General features: G+C 42.4%; 1 protein-coding gene across 2 annotated transcripts in view; it reads left to right on the top strand.

The window, feature by feature from the left end:
* Nucleotides 1-1,599: 1,599 nt before the first annotated feature.
* ube2kb (ubiquitin-conjugating enzyme E2Kb (UBC1 homolog, yeast)) overlaps nucleotides 1,600-17,524 on the top strand; it is a 39,608-nt gene continuing 23,683 nt past the window's right edge. Inside the window, exons 1-4 of one of the 2 annotated variants that reach the window (XM_060916505.1) lie at nucleotides 1,600-1,903; nucleotides 2,566-2,659; nucleotides 2,741-2,799; nucleotides 16,633-16,715. In XM_060916505.1, coding sequence (XP_060772488.1) covers nucleotides 1,841-1,903; nucleotides 2,566-2,659; nucleotides 2,741-2,799; nucleotides 16,633-16,715 — 299 coding nt within the window. In that variant the 5' untranslated portion in view covers nucleotides 1,600-1,840. Of the gene's footprint in view, nucleotides 1,904-2,565; nucleotides 2,660-2,740; nucleotides 2,800-16,632; nucleotides 16,716-17,524 lie in introns of those variants that run through there. The other variant, XM_060916506.1, reaches the window with a different exon arrangement.

Genomic DNA, 17,524 nt, shown 5'->3' with positions numbered 1-17,524 from the left:
TGGTGACTCTAAATTGACCGTAGGTGTGAATGTGAGTGTCAATGGTTGTCTGTGTCTATGTGTCGGCCCTGTGATGACCTGGCGACTTGTCCAGGGTGTACCTTGCCTTTCGCCCGTAGTCAGCTGGGGTAGGCTCCAGCTTGCCTGCAACCCTGTAGAACAGGATAAGAAGGTTCCGGGTTCGAACCCAGCGGCCAGCGAGGGCCTTTCTGTGTGGAGTTTGCATGTTCTCCCCGTGGGTTTCCTCCGGGTGCTCCGGTTAGGTTAACTGGTGACTCTAAATTGACCGTAGGTGTGAATGTGAGTGTCAATGGTTGTCTGTGTCTATGTGTCGGCCCTGTGATGACCTGGCAACCTGTCCAGGGTGTACCTCGCCTTTCGCCTGTAGTCAGCTGGGATAGGCTCCAGCTTGCCTGCGACCCTGTAGAACAGGATAAGAAGGTTCCGGGTTCGAACCCAGCGGCCAGCGAGGGCCTTTCTGTGTAGAGTTTGCATGTTGTCCGTGTGGGTTTCCTCCGGGTGCTCCGGTTAGGTTAACTGGTGACTCTAAATTGACCGTAGGTGTGAATGTGAGTGTCAATGGTTGTCTGTGTCTATGTGTCAGCCCTGTGATGACCTGGCGACTTGTCCAGGGTGTACCTCGCCTTTCGCCCGTAGTCAGCTGGGATAGGCTCCAGCTTGCCTGCGACCCTGTAGAACAGGATAAGAAGGTTCCGGGTTCGAACCCAGCGGCCGGTGAGGGCCTTTCTGTGTAGAGTTTGCATGTTGTCCGCGTGGGTTTCCTCCGGGTGCTCCGGTTAGGTTAACTGGTGACTCTAAATTGACCGTAGGTGTGAATGTGAGTGTCAATGGTTGTCTGTGTCTATGTGTCAGCCCTGTGATGACCTGGCGACTTGTCCAGGGTGTACCTCGCCTTTCGCCCGTAGTCAGCTGGGATAGGCTCCAGCTTGCCTGCGACCCTGTAGAACAGGATAAGAAGGTTCCGGGTTCGAACCCAGCGGCCGGCGAGGGCCTTTCTGTATAGAGTTTGCATGTTCTCTCCGTGTCCGCGTGGGTTTCCTCCGGGTGCTCTGGTTAGGTTAACTGGTGACTCTAAATTGACCGTAGGTGTGAATGGTTGTCTGTGTCTATGTGTCAGCCCTGTGATGACCTGGCAACTTGTCCAGGGTGTACCTCGCCTTTCGCCTGTAGTCAGCTGGGATAGGCTCCAGCTTGCCTGCGACCCTGTAGAACAGGATAAGAAGGTTCCGGGTTCGAACCCAGCGGCCGGCGAGGGCCTTTCTGTATAGAGTTTGCATGTTCTCTCCGTGTCCGTGTGGGTTTCCTCTGACAATCCAAAGACATGCAGTTAGGGTGCCCTTGAGCGAGGTACCGAACCCCTGACTGCTCCCCGGGCGCTCTGGTTTGGCTGCCCACTGCTCTGAGTGTGGTGTGTTCACTGCTTCAGATGGGTTAAATGCAGAGGATGTGCTTGAAGTGTGCATGTGACAAATAAAGGTTTAGTTGTTGTCATAAATTAACCATACAAACAGCTTCTGACCAATCAGGACTGAGAGTTCAACAGCAGTGTTTTTATTTGCTGCTGTTCCACTGACTGGAGTTCACAGCACAAGTGTGGCAGTGTGAGAGCCGTGTGCTGGACTTGTGGGACACACAGAGTAAAAGTGCTTCGCACCGCCAGTTGAAAACGCACATATTCTCCACTCTGCGTTCGTTTTCCAGACTCACTGTATGGGAACAAGAGACATTGCAGCGTTTAGTGGAAAAGAGAGCAGCAGGAAAGAGAAAGAGCGTGTGTTACTGTATTACTGCAGGCCGAGTGCTGAGAAAGCCGGCAGACATGGCCAACATCGCCGTGCAGAGAATCAAACGGGAGTTTAAAGAAGTTCTCAAAAGCGAAGAGGTTTGACATTCGCATTTATCTTTTAATTATCGCGAAAAAAAAAAAAGTCAGTCAAACAAACAAACTAAAACACCTGGTCACAGTTAGCGGTTAGCTTGCTTAAGTTACCTCAGCAGTTAGCCACTTAGCTTTCCAAACGTCAGTCCTGTGGTAAGCAAAATTTCATGCTCGGGCATGTCAAGTAGTTTGTTTGTTTAAAAAAAACGTCAAAACTATGAATAAATTGATAAAACGTAAATTAATTTTATATAGTCCTGAGCATTAGCTATTAGCATTTAAGACCTGCTAATTTGACAAGGGCGCGCACATCCATTAGCCTGTTAGCCGTCTGTCAAAACATTCCCACTTTTGCCTTCGATAGAGTCCAGACATTCTTCTGTTTCAGTTTAACCTCAACTCGATACAGACTTTAAAATGGTGAAAGAGAATAAAAATAACAAGTGCTGTATTTGTCGGCTAGCTCCTCTGTAAGGACAGCAGACAGGCCGGCTCCTTTGTCCTGGTTCCGTGACAGAGCTACAGCTCAAACAAGGCCTTTAAAGAGCCATAAATATCTCATATTTATAATTTATTATTAACATTAGAATCAGATCAGTGATGTTCAGCAGGAAAGACGCTGTCTTGTCATTTCACTTTTTTGCTTTATTCATTCTTCTTGACAGACGAGTAAAAATCAGATTAAGGTGGACCTGGTGGATGAAAATTTCACAGAGTTAAAAGGGGAGATTGCAGGACCTCCAGATACACCGTATGAAGGTGAGGACTCCCATTTCTGTTCTCCTGAATATCTTGGATGAATATATATATATAAACATCTCGGTGACATTTGTGTTCTAGGTGGCAGATATCAGCTAGAAATCAAGATCCCTGAGACGTATCCGTTCAATCCACCGAAGGTAACAGCCTGACTGGGCACAGTTATTGTACTATTCAGTGTGTACTAGGGCTGCGTACCGTGAAAATCGATTCGGTACAGTTTTGTGACTGAAGATGCGTAAATCCTACCACAAAGACGAAAATTTAGCACTGGAAAAGACGTAAAATGCCGCGCTGAAACTTGAAATCAGAGCCATCTTTGATTTGAGATCCTCTCGCCACAGTCTCACGAGACATTGCGAGAGCTTGGCTGATCCAGCGTTCTGATTGGTCAAAAAGACTCAAAAGCAGGTCAGCCATTTTTCCTTTGCTGGCATTGGCGGCCTTTGTTGTTTTGTGTAATTTTGCCGCGCAAGTTAAAGGCCGGGCGGCACGGTGGTGTAGTGGTTAGCGCTGTCGCCTCACAGCAAGAAGGTCCGGGTTCGAGCCCCGTGGCCGGCGAGGGTCTTTCTGTGTGGAGTTTGCATGTTCTCTCCGTGTCCGCGTGGGTTTCCTCCGGGTGCTCCGGTTTCCCCCACAGTCCAAAGACATGCAGGTTAGGTTAACTGGTGACTCTAAGGCCAAGTTTACATTAGACCGTATCTGTCTCGTTTTCTTCGCGGATGCACTGTCCGTTTACATTAAAACGCCGGGAAACGGGAATCCGCCAGGGTCCACGTATTCAGTCCAGATCGTGTCTGGTCCGGTGCTGTGTAAACATTGAGAATACGCGGATACGCTGTGCTGAGCTCTAGCTGGCATCGTCATTGGACAAAGTCACTGTGACATCCACCTTCCTGATTCGCTGGCGTTGGTCATGTGACACGACTGCTGAAAAACGGCGCGGACTTCCGCCTTGTATCACCTTTCATTAAAGAGTATAAAAGTATGAAAATACTGCAAATACTGCCCATTGTGTAGTTATGATTGTCTTTAGTCTTGCCATCCTTCCACTTGCAAGTGGTAAGTGACGTGCATGCCCGACATGCACTGAGATCACACACACAGCGGCTCAGTCCCGAATCACTGCTCGTGCGCTTCACTCGCGTGCTCTGTGAGCTGCGCAGGGCCGGAGTGCGCACCCTCCAGAGGGCACTCGCTGTTCAGGGCGGAGTGATTTGGAGCGCAGGATGCCTGCGGAGCCGAGCGTATCCGTGTATTGGTGTTGCTGTGTGCACACGAATCGTTTTAAAAACGTTAATCTGATGATCCGCTGATACGGTCTAATGTAAACCCCACCTAAATTGACCGTAGGTGTGAATGTGAGTGTGAATGGTTGTCTGTGTCTATGTGTCAGCCCTGTGATGACCTGGCGACTTGTCCAGGGTGTACCCTGCCTAGAGATACTGAGATGAGATGAGAAGTTAAAGGCCGCGGAGTGAATCTGTTTACTCTAGTCACTTCTCGTTGTGAGACAACTTCTCAGGTGCTTTGAAAGTTTGAACTATATGTTGTCTGTACTCTGTAGTACTCTAGTGTAGTCACTTCTCGCTGTGAGACAACTTATGACTTTTTGTCCCAAGTTAACTGTGAGACTGAGAGGGTGACTGAGAAGTGAGGTAGGAAACTTAGTTATGTTTGGCTTTCTTTGAATAAAGATACTGACAAGTTGTCAACAGTTTATTAATGTTTCTGTCATTATTGAAGAAGTTCAGAAGAGCACGTTAATTTGTCAAATTGTACAGGTACAGGTCTGGACCTGTACCTAAACCTCTGTATCGGTACCTGTACTTGATGTTACGTTTAGGTACGCAGCCCTAGTGTGTACACTTCGAAAGGGTCTGTTTCACAGTCGGGGATACTTTTCAGGTCCGTTACGTTACAGGCATTTAGCAGACGTGCTTATCCAGAGCCACATACAACACACTTGGGGAGCAGTTGGAGGTTAGGTGCCTTCCTCAAGGGCACTTCAGTCATTCCTGCTGGTCCAGGGAATCAAACTGGTGACCTTTTGATTCCAAACCTGCTTCCCTAGGTCTAAAAATCAAACCTTGGATTTTTGTGTTTCTCTGCTGCTTTTTGAGCTCAGAATTAACTGCAGAATTTCAGAGCTACAGTTACTCCCCAATGGAGAATGAGCATGCAATATTGTTATAATATTGCACGTTGTCAAGACAACATGACCTCGCATGTCAGGGCTCATGCGAAGATCCAATGACAAAAAACTTTTCTGCTGTGCATGCATACAATCATTTCTTTGTCCACTGGGAGAGAGAGAAGCCAGGCTAATCCAGTGCTACTGCTAGGATTAAAAGTCCCATGGCATGGTGGTTTGTTGATGCTTTAAATGGGCTCGTGGAGGTTTCCGGATGTGATATCCGCAGCCTTTCTCGAAATGAACCCTCGGCACGTAGATATAGCCTCCTGGGAGAAAGCCCCATTTCAGCGCTTTTCCCAGTGCGTCGTTTTGCTAATGAGAAGCAGGAGGCGGGGAAGGGTAGAGGGTGGGGGCGGGTCTTATCATTAATATTCATGACATGTAAACATGTTACCTCTGATTGGCTAACAGCACTGTGACGCTACCTCCAGTGGGTCAGAACAAGCGGATGTGGGTGTCTTACTATGGCGAGAGAGAAGGAACAAACCACGAAGGGAAAAATACCGCGCGCTGACGTCATTAAGGTGCGACGCGAGGAAATAAAATAAATTCAACAAATGTTTGGGTTTTTACTAAACAAACAAATAAAATGAACGAGTGACTTAAAAAAAAAGAATGTGGGTGTCTTTGTAAAAACTGTTTTGATTGGCTATTATAACAGAGCATGCTGCATGCTTTTTGGTTTTGTAGTGCAGAGTACCTGGCTAACTGCAGGAAGCAGTTAGCTGCACAGCTAATGTAGCCATTGCAAGGCTAACGTGGCACCGATTTTAAAACATGGCAAAACAACTTAACAGTTATACACTTACTTGTTCGGTGTTTGTGGCTGATGCGGCAGGGACCCAGGCTTCAGTGACAGTTGATGTGCAAAACCTGCCCTGTACTGTCCCAAGTTGTGGAAACATTCATCAGGAAAATGCTTCCGACAAACATACACCGTCTTAGGTAGACTCGACGGCGTATTATTGGAGTAAATAAAATTAAGCCACTGCGTCTTCAGGGGCTCTCCCGTCGGCAGTAAAAACAGACTCCTTTCTGTGTTGTCACATCCATGTACAGCGCAACTTCCATGTTTGGTGGCAACTTTTGAGCTGGGCGGGCAATCCATACAGTGGGTGGGAATCCAGAGGGGGGGCATGGGGATCATCTCCCTTGCTGACGTAGTAAAGGGAAGAGTTTATCAACGCGCCGTTTTGACGCGCCATTCTCAAATGTTGGGCATAGTTTGGTTTACACATTATGAAATTTCTAGCCACTGGGGTGACGAAGGTCAGAGGAACTCATTTTAACGTTAAAAAACCTCAGAAAGTGAAAATTTCATGCCATGGGACCTTTAAACACACGAAGAAGAAACCTTTATTTGTCACATGCACACTTCAAGCACAGTGAAATTCATCCTCTGCATTTAACCCATCTGAAGCAGTGAACATATGCGTGCACACACCCAGAGCAGTGGGCAGCCACACTAGAGCGGGGTCAGGGGTTCGGTACCTTGCTCAAGGGCACCTCAGCCCAAGGCCGCCCCACGTTAACCTAACTGCATGTCTTTGGACTGTGGGGGAAACCGGAGCACCCGGAGGAAACCCACGCAGACATGGGGAGAACATGCAAACTCCACACAGAAAGGCCCTTGCCGGCCGCTGGGTTCGAAACCGGAACCTTCTTGCTGTGAGGTGACCGTGCTAACCACTACACCACCGGGCTGCCAAAATAAATAATCTGGAACCGAAGACATGCTGAACACCCAAAAGGCTACTAAAACTTGATTATATAGTCTTCACGCATATTTACAAGAGAAAAACATACAAACAGACATAGAAAAACTGGAAAAGAGACACATCTGAGATGTAGAACTTCCGCACTAGTGAGTGACCATGACAGTTTGTAAAAAAAAAAAAAAACATGGTTGCGAGGTTTGCTCAGTTAAAAGTGGAAGATATACGAGCTACAGATCATATACTGGGCCTGTGAGTTGTGTCAAGAAGACGACACGTAGAGCAGTGGCTACAATTATCGACAGTCCATAATTATTGACATCTTTTCAGATTTACCAATAAAAAACAATTTTACAAAGGTGCATTTCAGTTATAACAGTTATTGGTTAATTAATCAACTGGAAGACCCGCCTCACCCTTTGATCTAGTCATCTGATGACACAGCTCGTTACCCGAGATGGAAATTTTTTTTTTAGCACGATCAGCAATTTGAGGAAAACCCGGACGTTATCTTCGCGGGTAAGCATGGTAGAAAGATCATGGACATGTTTTTACTGATCAAATTCACCAATATTTCATGATCTCCTTGTCAAAACCTACTTTGTTTCTTTCATTTGACAGTCGCCATTTTGTATCTAAACGCACGTTTGAGAAGTCACGTGAGGTGTCGATAATAGTGATCACTTTCACCGGTGTCCACCATTATCGACATTCTGTGGAATTAAGGGACGTTTACAACTGTTATGGATCGATTTTTGTGTAACATTGTTGAAGCAGATGAAGTGCTGTGATTTATTGTAATTTTTTTTCCTGATTCATAACAGAATGGAATGTTTTTATAGAGTATTTGGAATCCGATTGCAATAAATAGAATTAGACCAGAATTAAATTCCTAACATGTATAAAAAAAATACATGCTTGAAATATTCAGATTTTTCTATTCCACTCAGAAAATATTTATTTTTTGTAGTTTGTTGTAAATATCTGCCACATATTACAATATCAGTTGACATTTTATATTTTGGTTTGAGGAATGACATGCGACCTTTGACCTGGATTTTCATGTGGTTTCAGTGTCAATTCACTGTTGACATTTATTGGTAAACTACAAAACTAGAAATTAATACAAACAACGAATGATGAACAAAATGTGATCTACAAAAATACTTAAAGTGGAACGAAAAGATTTTCTGACACAGGTTCAACATTCAGTTCATTTGTTTACAAACATTAGAATTACTTCCTCATTTATGTAAACACCAACATCAATATATTTATGTAAAATATATTTTGGACTCAATATAAGTCTATGTAAAACACATTTTCAATAACTGTTTTGTTAACTTATTATTATTTCAAAATCATCTGATTGTCGATAATTGTGGAACGGTGTCACGTGATCTGACATGCTAAGTAATCAGGAATCAACTCCTTTTTTTTTTTTTCTCCAGTGAAAGTTTGAGTAATTATTCATGCACAGTTTACAGATTGAAAGTCTTTTCTACTTTTGCAAAGGCCAAAAGATTAAGGTGTCGATAATTGTAGCCGCCACTCTAGTACGTTTCTAAAACTGACCACCTTTCTTATAGTCCACAAGAGTAAGGAATACAAAGTGAAAAACTGTCGAAATTAATGTGATTTTAAGTACAAATTTTCTCACTACTGTGCAGCGATGTTTGTTTGTACACGGTGATGACTGTAATAACAGCTGAAGTGTTGATGATCCCCTTGTGGTTGACTGGAGAGAACGCTTTTTGACAGACTAACATTTCACAGTTCTGTAAAAATGTCTCGCACTCGTTTCAAATCCTTTTTTTTTAAATACTGTGCAACAACAGAGTCTTCTGCTTCAAAGAGGCAAATATTTTCTTAAAAATCATTTACAACCTCATCATATGGTGAGAGTTTTCCGGAGAGGACAATTTGACAAAAGATCCTGTCAGAGGCACTTTAAAAAAAAAAAAAAGTAACTTCCACTTAAATGTTTTTATTGTGAATGAAAGTATGGTATACGTCCCAAAGTAAAACCTAGTCCTAAAAAATGCAATCCTGAACTTAACCAGTAAAATTTACGTGTAATAATTAAAGTGGATTTAAATGAAATGACCACAAGGTCAAAACTGAGCTGCATTTGACTCTTACAGACATATAAGAGACATATAAGTCTCTTATATGTCTTTATAAGAGACATTAGTGCTGTAGGTAGGACTGGTGTGGGTGTGTCCCTGTAAAATAAGGTCTAAAAAACCTCCAGTGTGTGTGTGTGTGTGTGTGTGTGTGTATGTATGTATATATATATATATATATATATATATATATATATATATATATATATATATATATATACTGGACCTAGTTGCAGGAGTTGGTTGATGTTATTCAAAAAGACAGCCATTTGAAGGAAACCGAGACCCTAAGACACGTTTAATGTGTTTGTATAGAAATATTTGTGATGTGTGTAGCAATTTGTTGGTTGGTGGCCCCCTGTTTCACTGTTTGTATTGCTCCACTTTTCTGTGTTCTTTGTTAATTTCCCGTTCTAGAAATAGTGTGTTGCATTGAAACTGTTACCATTGATCAGGCTATTCATGTTATGGCAACATGCAACACTGACGGCGCTCCTGCTTGTGCAGTATTGTTAATTATTATACATACAGGACACTTTTCCCATGGAATAAAAACGTGTTCTATTCCCTTCTAGTGGGCTTATTGATGGCATGCAATATCATCATATCGCTTATCCTCCGTGTATTACGCCACTTTCCCCAATGGAGAATGAGTGTGCAATATTGTTATAATATTGCATGTTGTCAAGACAACATGACATCGCATGTCGGGGCTTATGCAAAGATCCAATGACACAACTTTTCTGCTGTGCATGCACACAATCATTTCTTTGTCCACTGGGAGAGAAAGAAGACGAGGCTAATCCAGTGCTACTGCTAGGATTAAGCACAAAATAAATAAACTGGAGCCGAAGATGCGCTGAACACCCGAAAGGCTACCAAAACTTGGTTGTATATTCTTCACGCATATTTACAAGAGAAAAACATACAAACGGACATCGAAAAACTGGAAAAGAGACACATCTGAGATGTAGAACTTCCGCATTAGTGAGTGACCATGACAGTTTGTAAACAAGCGAGGTTTGTTTGGTTAAAAGTGGAAGATTTTGAGAGAATTTTGGCTGCCACGTCGCTCTGTTGTGAGTAGCTGTCGATGTTGATTTTAAAAGTAACTACACGGAAAATAATAATATTCGGCTTTGACTGCGCTAGCATTGGCCTGTGCTAACACTACACCAGTTAGAAGGTAACTGGATTGCTGCGTTAACAGCACTGAGTCGTGGGTAAGCTAGCGTTGGCCTTCGAGAATGCTGATATGAAGAGTGTGTATGTATAATAATAATTTTGGCTGGCTTTTTTTTTTTATGGTCTATCAGATATATTCCATTCAGCTAACTTGCCTTCGACTCGTTCAGTATCATGCTAGCTGAATGGAATATATTTGATAGACCACCAAAGCCAGCCAATATTATTTAAATAATAGACATACAGGACACTTTTTTTCTATGGAATAAAAACATGTATTCTGTTCCCTTCTAACAGGTTTCATTCATTTGGTTTGATAGCATGGAATATTGTTAGCATATTGCTTATCCTACATGTATTACGTCACTCTACCCAATGGAGAATGAGTGTGGAATATGGTTTACGATATCGCATGGTTGTCAAGCCGACATGTCGCACGTCGGAGCTGATGCAAATATCCAATGAGAGAGTTTTTTGCTAAGCATGCGTAGAAGCATTTCTTTCCTTGCCGGCGGCAGCCGCAGTAAACTGTCGCGGTGAGTTGAGAATGAAATAAGATGCATATTACACACACACACAACCTCTGCACTCCATTAAATATGTATGTATAATAATATTGACTGGCTTTTTTCATGGTATGTCAGATATATTCCATTCAGCTAGTATGATCTTGAATGAGCTGAAGATGAGTCTAGCTGAATGGAACATATCTGATATACCAGAGATCAAAACGGGTGGTCGCCCACTCGCCAATGCGAGTTGGAAAGGGTACGGGCGACTAGTGACATGTACTCGACCGAGTGGGTGACTGGCTCGCCACGCTATATATATATATATATATATATATATCTCTATCTCAAACTACTCACTGCCTCGATGGTTTCTATCAACGATTCTCACTCATTTTAAGCAGAACTTGGTCTATTTTACCGTTTTTTATGATAATTTCAATAGATTTTGTGAGACATTTGTCAAGTTGGCATAGACGCGGGCGCTGCCATATTGTTTACGTGCGCAGTATACACCGCTACATGCAGCATGGCTGCACGAAGTTTCGTTTCTTCCCGTTCATTTTTGTTGCTGCCCGTGAAGACAAATGTAACTTGAACCGCTATTGGTCAGATAGATTAGATCCCCGCAAAGTTTAAAAGTCCTTGGTTTGACATTTTCTGACAGCTATCAAAACAAATGGATATCGCTCAACAAGTATGTGGCCCTTATTCAAGAGTGTTCACAAGAAGTCATCCACCATTCCACCCAAATCATCCACCAATCCATCTAGGAATCAGAATGAGCCGAATCAACCTAGCACCAGCAAGGATACACGGATCAATCAACCTAAGCCCTAAGGTTTCGAAGATTGTGATGATAATAAGATGACTGAGGAAGAAGTTTATAGACGGTTGAAATTGATCACTCATATAATATAGTTGTATTTAGACCCTCCAGGATTTCGTGATGTTGCGATTTGTAACTTCAACGCAAATTCAACGCAAATTCAGGGCGGTGTTGCAATTATATCCAATCACCGCAACTTTCCCGCAAATTTGACCAATCGTTGGCGTCGTCTTGAGGTGACGTCGACAAACTACCTTCCGCCTTACTTCCGTGTTTCCGTTCAAGAGAAGCAGCATGTGCGAGTCAGTGTTTATGTAGGCTTAAATTCTGTTGCTGAAAGTGTGTTATGTTTACAGTGAAGGACTGTGCGCACTTTACATTATTTTTTACTTAATACAAGAAATTAATGGATGCCAACATTTTTGCCAAAATGGTATTTTATTTTCCATTGTTTAGGCAGCTTCAGCATCATACTGTGAGATTCTGTTCAAATTTGTTTTTTTTTCTTCTATGAAGCCTGAGCCATTTATTTTATTAGTTTATAATTATTGTTTAATTTAGTCTTCAGGAGAGACTGCCTGCACACAGTACTAGTATTAATAGTTTTTTTTTTCTTACATGAAAGCTGAGGCATTTATATTATATTTTAAGGTAACTTCATGTTGTGCTGTGGGTTCTATGCACTTTTTAACTTTTGAACCAACAGGTGCATTTGGATAAGTAAAGCCTATTTTTCTGCATTTTTGTAGTCCTGGTAATCTTTTATATTGGTAAAGTTGTTTATAGGACCATTTCTCAGTGTCTTTGTTTTTTAATCAATAGTTTTTCAGTAATAACGTAATATTTAACATATCACTCAATTTTAATCACAAAAAGAGAAAATCGCAACAATTTCTCGCAACTTTCACTTCCTCCCGCAATGTAATCGCAACAAAACCTAAAAAACACCGCAACTTTCATCGCAATTTTTTGGAACCCCCCCCCGCAACAATCACAAAAAAGGCCCACGAAATCCTGGGGGGACTGAATATTATATGAATAAATATATAAAATCGGGCTTGAAATTTGTAATTATAAATACGGACCAGTGCTACTCCATTCGGACCAGTACCTCCGAGATGCACTGGTCCAGCTCCCAAATTCCCATTTCGATCCCTGTGTACCACTCAACACCAGCCAGTATTATTGAAATATCACACCGTTGTATTGAGTTATGGCAGAGGCTCAGGTATTGAGTGATCTACAAGATGCAGATCGTGATGGCATTGATGACAGAATTAGAAAACTTATAAAAGTTGAAGATTTGGAAGCTGATCTGTTTGAGCAGTGTGTACAGATGAGGATGTGAGAGAGCGGGACAGAGTAAAGGCCTAAAGCTCTGCTGCATCGCTCTCTAGGTCGAGGTGAAAGTTGTTCCCATGCCACGAGGCACATTGGGCAGCGCCAGTCTCCATTTCAGTAGCCCTCGGCCTCTCGCCTATTACATAGTTAGGGTTACAGTGGGGGGCTAGTTCTCTGGTAACCGCGAGAGTTTGACGCCTTGCTCACATCTGTATTGCACCGTGACTCACCAGATGGAAGTAGGTACCATTTTTATGATGGCTTTTGGTATGACCCAACCACGAGTAAAACTCATGATCTCCCGGTTGAGAGTCAGACACACTAACCACTAGGTCAACTCGCGGTAGGTAGAGGTGAAGCGAGGGCAAAATCCCACTGCTGCGACTATCAGTAGGTTGTAGAACCTTGAGCATTGTTTGTAATGTAGGGAACTGTTGCCAAACGTGAAAATAGATAAACACCACAAAAAGAAGTTTAAACTGAAAGAGTGAACTCAGAATTTTATTAATTATAATTAATAATGCAAAGAGTAGTATGCAAATTTTTTTTGGCAGCTTTTTCCTTTAAGGGCTTCCATAGAGGGACAAACTAAGGGTTCAAGATGGGACACTTTTTCCAGAAGTGTACAAGTTTCATGAATTAAGATGCCTTAGTGATTCCAACACATTAAACCCATCCCTTATACATGATGAGATCTTTAAACCCAGGAAGCCAGCATTGTAATAAACACGCATATCAGGCAAATATCATAGGAACAAGTTTTTGTACATTGTTCTCAGAAAGTACCGAAGGCTAACAGGGCTATAAATGAACTTCAGTGCTTGGTCACCGCTCGGGCCAGTATCCCTGAATTCTTAGTGGCCCAGGCCAAAATAAAGTGGCCCTTAAATTTCCTCTAGTCAAACACAAAAATTAAAACCATTCTTTACTTGAACAACACCCCACGGTGTTTAACGTGTGCCCCCAGAAACAGATTAATCAACAACATTAATTCTGTGTAAATGTTGTTTAGATATTGTACATTAGTCATTTAGCTGACATTTGCTGACAAAGCAACTAACAATAAGTGCATGTAGCTGAGAGAATCCAAGAGCGACCAGTGCTTAAGTACTAGTGTAAACAAATAGCCTCTAATACCTGGAATGATCAGGGCAGTTAAGAAGTTGAAGAAGTTTGGACAAATACATAGACAAGGGATTATTTAAGTGTGGTGTGTATTTATTGTTTCCAAAGTTTGACACCATGTGCATTAAAACGGTGAGACTATGCTTCTCTGACCGAGCTTTTGCTTCTTGAGCCGATACAAGAGACACCACGGTGTAGTCGGCTGGTAGAGTTCTATTAGACTAGAGCTCGGCGCTTATGGTTTAATATACAGTGGGGCAAAAAAGTATTTAGTCAGCCACCAATTGTGCAAGTTCTCCCACTTAAAAAGATGAGAGAGGCCTGTAATTTTCATCATAGGTATACCTCAACTATGAGAGACAAAATGGGGGGAAAGAATCCAGGAAATCACATTGTAGGATTTTTAATGAATTAATTGGTAAATTCCTCGGTAAAATAAGTATTTGGTCACCTACAAACAAGCAAGATTTCTGGCTCTCACAGACCTGTAACAACTTCTTTAAGAGGCTCCTCTGTCCTCCACTCGTTACCTGTATTAATGGCACCTGTTTGAACTCGTTATCAGTATAAAAGACACCTGTCCACAACCTCAAACAGTCACACTCCAAACTCCACTATGGCCAAGACCAAAGAGCTGTCAAAGGACACCAGAAACAAAATTGTAGACCTGCACCAGGCTGGGAAGACTGGATCTGCAATAGGTAAGCAGCTTGGTGTGAAGAAATCAACTGTGGGAGCAATTATTAGAAAATGGAAGACACACAAGACCACTGATAATCTCCCTCGATTTGGGGCTCCACGCAAGATCTCACCCCGTGGAGTCAAAATGATCACAAGAACGGTGAGCAAAAATCCCAGAACCACACGGGGGGACCTAGTGAATGACCTGCAGAGAGCTGGGACCAAAGTAACAAAGGCTACCATCAGTAACACACTACGCCGCCAGGGACTCAAATCCTGCAGTGCCAGACGTGTCCCCCTGCTTAAGCCAGTACATGTCCAGGCCCGTCTGAAGTTTGCTAGAGAGCATTTGGATGATCCAGCAGAGGATTGGGAGAATGTCATATGGTCAGATGAAACCAAAATAGAACTTTTTGGTAAAAACTCAACTTGTCGTGTTTGGAGGAGAAAGAATGCTGAGTTGCATCCAAAGAACACCATACCTACTGTGAAGCATGGGGGTGGAAACATCATGCTTTGGGGCTGTTTTTCTGCAAAGGGACCAGGACGACTGATCCGTGTAAAGGAAAGAATGAATGGGGCCATGTATCGTGAGATTTTGAGTGAAAGCCTCCTTCCATCAGCAAGGGCATTGAAGATGAAACATGGCTGGGTCTTTCAGCATGACAATGATCCCAAACACACCACCCGGGCAATGAAGGAGTGGCTTCGTAAGAAGCATTTCAAGGTCCTGGAGTGGCCTAGCCAGTCTCCAGATCTCAACCCCATAGAAAATCTTTGGAGGGAGTTGAAAGTCCGTGTTGCCCAGCGACAGCCCCAAAACATCACTGCTCTAGAGGAGATCTGCATGGAGGAATGGGCCAAAATACCAGCAACAGTGTGTGAAAACCTTGTGAAGACTTAGAGAAAACGTTTGACCTCTGTCATTGCCAACAAAGGGTATATAACAAAGTATTGAGATGAACTTTTGTTATTGACCAAATACTTATTTTCCACCATAATTTGCAAATAAATTCTTTAAAAAAATCAATGTGATTTTCTGGATTTTTTTCTCATTTTGTCTCTCATAGTTGAGGTATACCTATGATGAAAATTACAGGCCTCTCTCATCTTTTTAAGTGGGAGAACTTGCACAATTGGTGACTGACTAAATACTTTTTTGCCCCACTGTAGTTATAGTTACAGTATTTGGCAGACACTTTTGTCCAAAGTGACTTACAATATATAAACACTACATTATGAGTAAACCAATACAACCGCTCTACTCTGACACAGCCTGCCTTCCAGATGATAGCTGCTGCATGACTGCAGGATTTTTTTTTTTTTTAAATCATCCCCCTGGCATATAATGCGGGGGAATATTGCCATCACTCTGTCCTTCTGTCTGTAAACATTTTAGTTTCTGGAGCATAACTCTAAAACTATTAGGAATTTTTACACAAAACCTGATAGTTATATTAAGTGACTAGAGGAGTTGTGCCTTTTGACATTTTGGGATTTCTGTGATATATAATGTTGTTGTGTTTTTGTTTTTTTCCATGGCAACCAATTCAACTTAGGAAGATTTGGAGTGGGGGCCAGGGGGGATACGTTGTCATCTGATGACTCTTGCCTTTCAGTACAACCACAATGTATGATATTGCTTGGTTAGTGACCATCGGTTGTACACTGCTTTTCACGATGCATTGTGAGATACTTTGAGTGCACTATATAGGGTGTAGTAATTCTCACTATACATTCGGACAACACTACAAAATGGCTAACTCACTATCCGGTCCACTATATACGTATAGTGAGTAGTGAGTGATTTCGGACACTGCAATAGATATCGTGGCGCGATCTGAAAACTCACGAACGGCTTTGAATTTTGCACTTTAGAACTGAACTTTGACTAAGATTCACGAGCTTAGAGTTGAGGAAAGCAAAGAAAGGTACTCCAAGGGAGGAACATTTTTTATTTAATTTTTTTTGTACTTCTCAAACCTCAACTTTTAGTGGCCTTGGTCAGTTTTTAGTCGCCACTGGTGACCGTGCGACCACCAAGTTTCAACCCTAGGCTAGTTCTTTTAACAAGGCTACTTTTAAAATATTTTTGATATTTGCAGTCTGTAGGCCATGTCAAACCATCTGTAGAACCTGAATGCACCATTGTAAGTAGTATCAGGAATCATGATAAGTTTTTCCCAAACGTATTGTGATACATTTGTCATAGAACTACATTTGCTGCATCAGAGTAACAGTTAATTCTTGTCGTTTTACTTTCAGGTGCGGTTTATTACAAAGATCTGGCATCCCAATATAAGTTCGGTTACTGGGGCGATATGTTTGGACATTCTGAAAGACCAGTGGTGAGTTTTGTCTGATCACTTGTGCTTGCATTGTGGGATGGTTTGAAGTTTCCATGGTATGATAACCCAGTCTGAAAGTCTCTTTGCACAGCTTTGTGTATAAAACAAAAAGATCAAACCCTCTAGTAGCGAATGATTGATTTGCATGTGAGATTTACAGTATCTGTGTCAATCACAGAGACGGGCGTGGCTGTTCCACTGAAAGATCCATACAATGCATACAACATGCACCTTATTTTAATACAGCGTTTGGCTTTTAAAAGGTGAAATGCATTTTAATCTGAATTTGAAGAAGTCAGCATTAAGGTAATACAGTAACGGGGAAAAGTAATATCGCCCAGTGTTCTATTCAGTATAGGTTAACATGGGTCATGATTTCTTGTCGTTTAAAACAGAACTAGCTTTTGTACTGAGTGAGGCGGCTAATATACACTCGTTGGCCACTTCGTTAGGAACACCCATACATCCACCTGCTGTTTTCTGCAGTTCTCTAATCAGCCGATCCCTTGACAGCAGCACAATGCATCAAATCGTGCAGATACAAATCAAGCGCTTCAGTTAATGTTCACTTCAAACATCAGAACGGGGAAAATTGTTCAGTGTGACTTTCTTTCACTGTGGCATGGGTGTTGGTTTGAACCAGATGGACTGGTCTGAGTATTTCAGAAACTGCTGATCTCCTGGGATTTTCACACACAACAGTCTCTCTAGAGCTTACACAGATAGAATGGTGCGAAAAAGAAAAAACACTGAGTGAGTGACCGTTCTGTGGGTGGAAACAAACGCCTTGTTGATAGGAGAGGTCAGAG

This window comes from Neoarius graeffei, chromosome 3 (assembly GCF_027579695.1).
Source record: "Neoarius graeffei isolate fNeoGra1 chromosome 3, fNeoGra1.pri, whole genome shotgun sequence".
In the NCBI taxonomy this organism is placed as follows: domain Eukaryota; kingdom Metazoa; phylum Chordata; class Actinopteri; order Siluriformes; family Ariidae; genus Neoarius; species Neoarius graeffei.
This window is presented reverse-complemented; position numbering and strand designations above follow the sequence as displayed.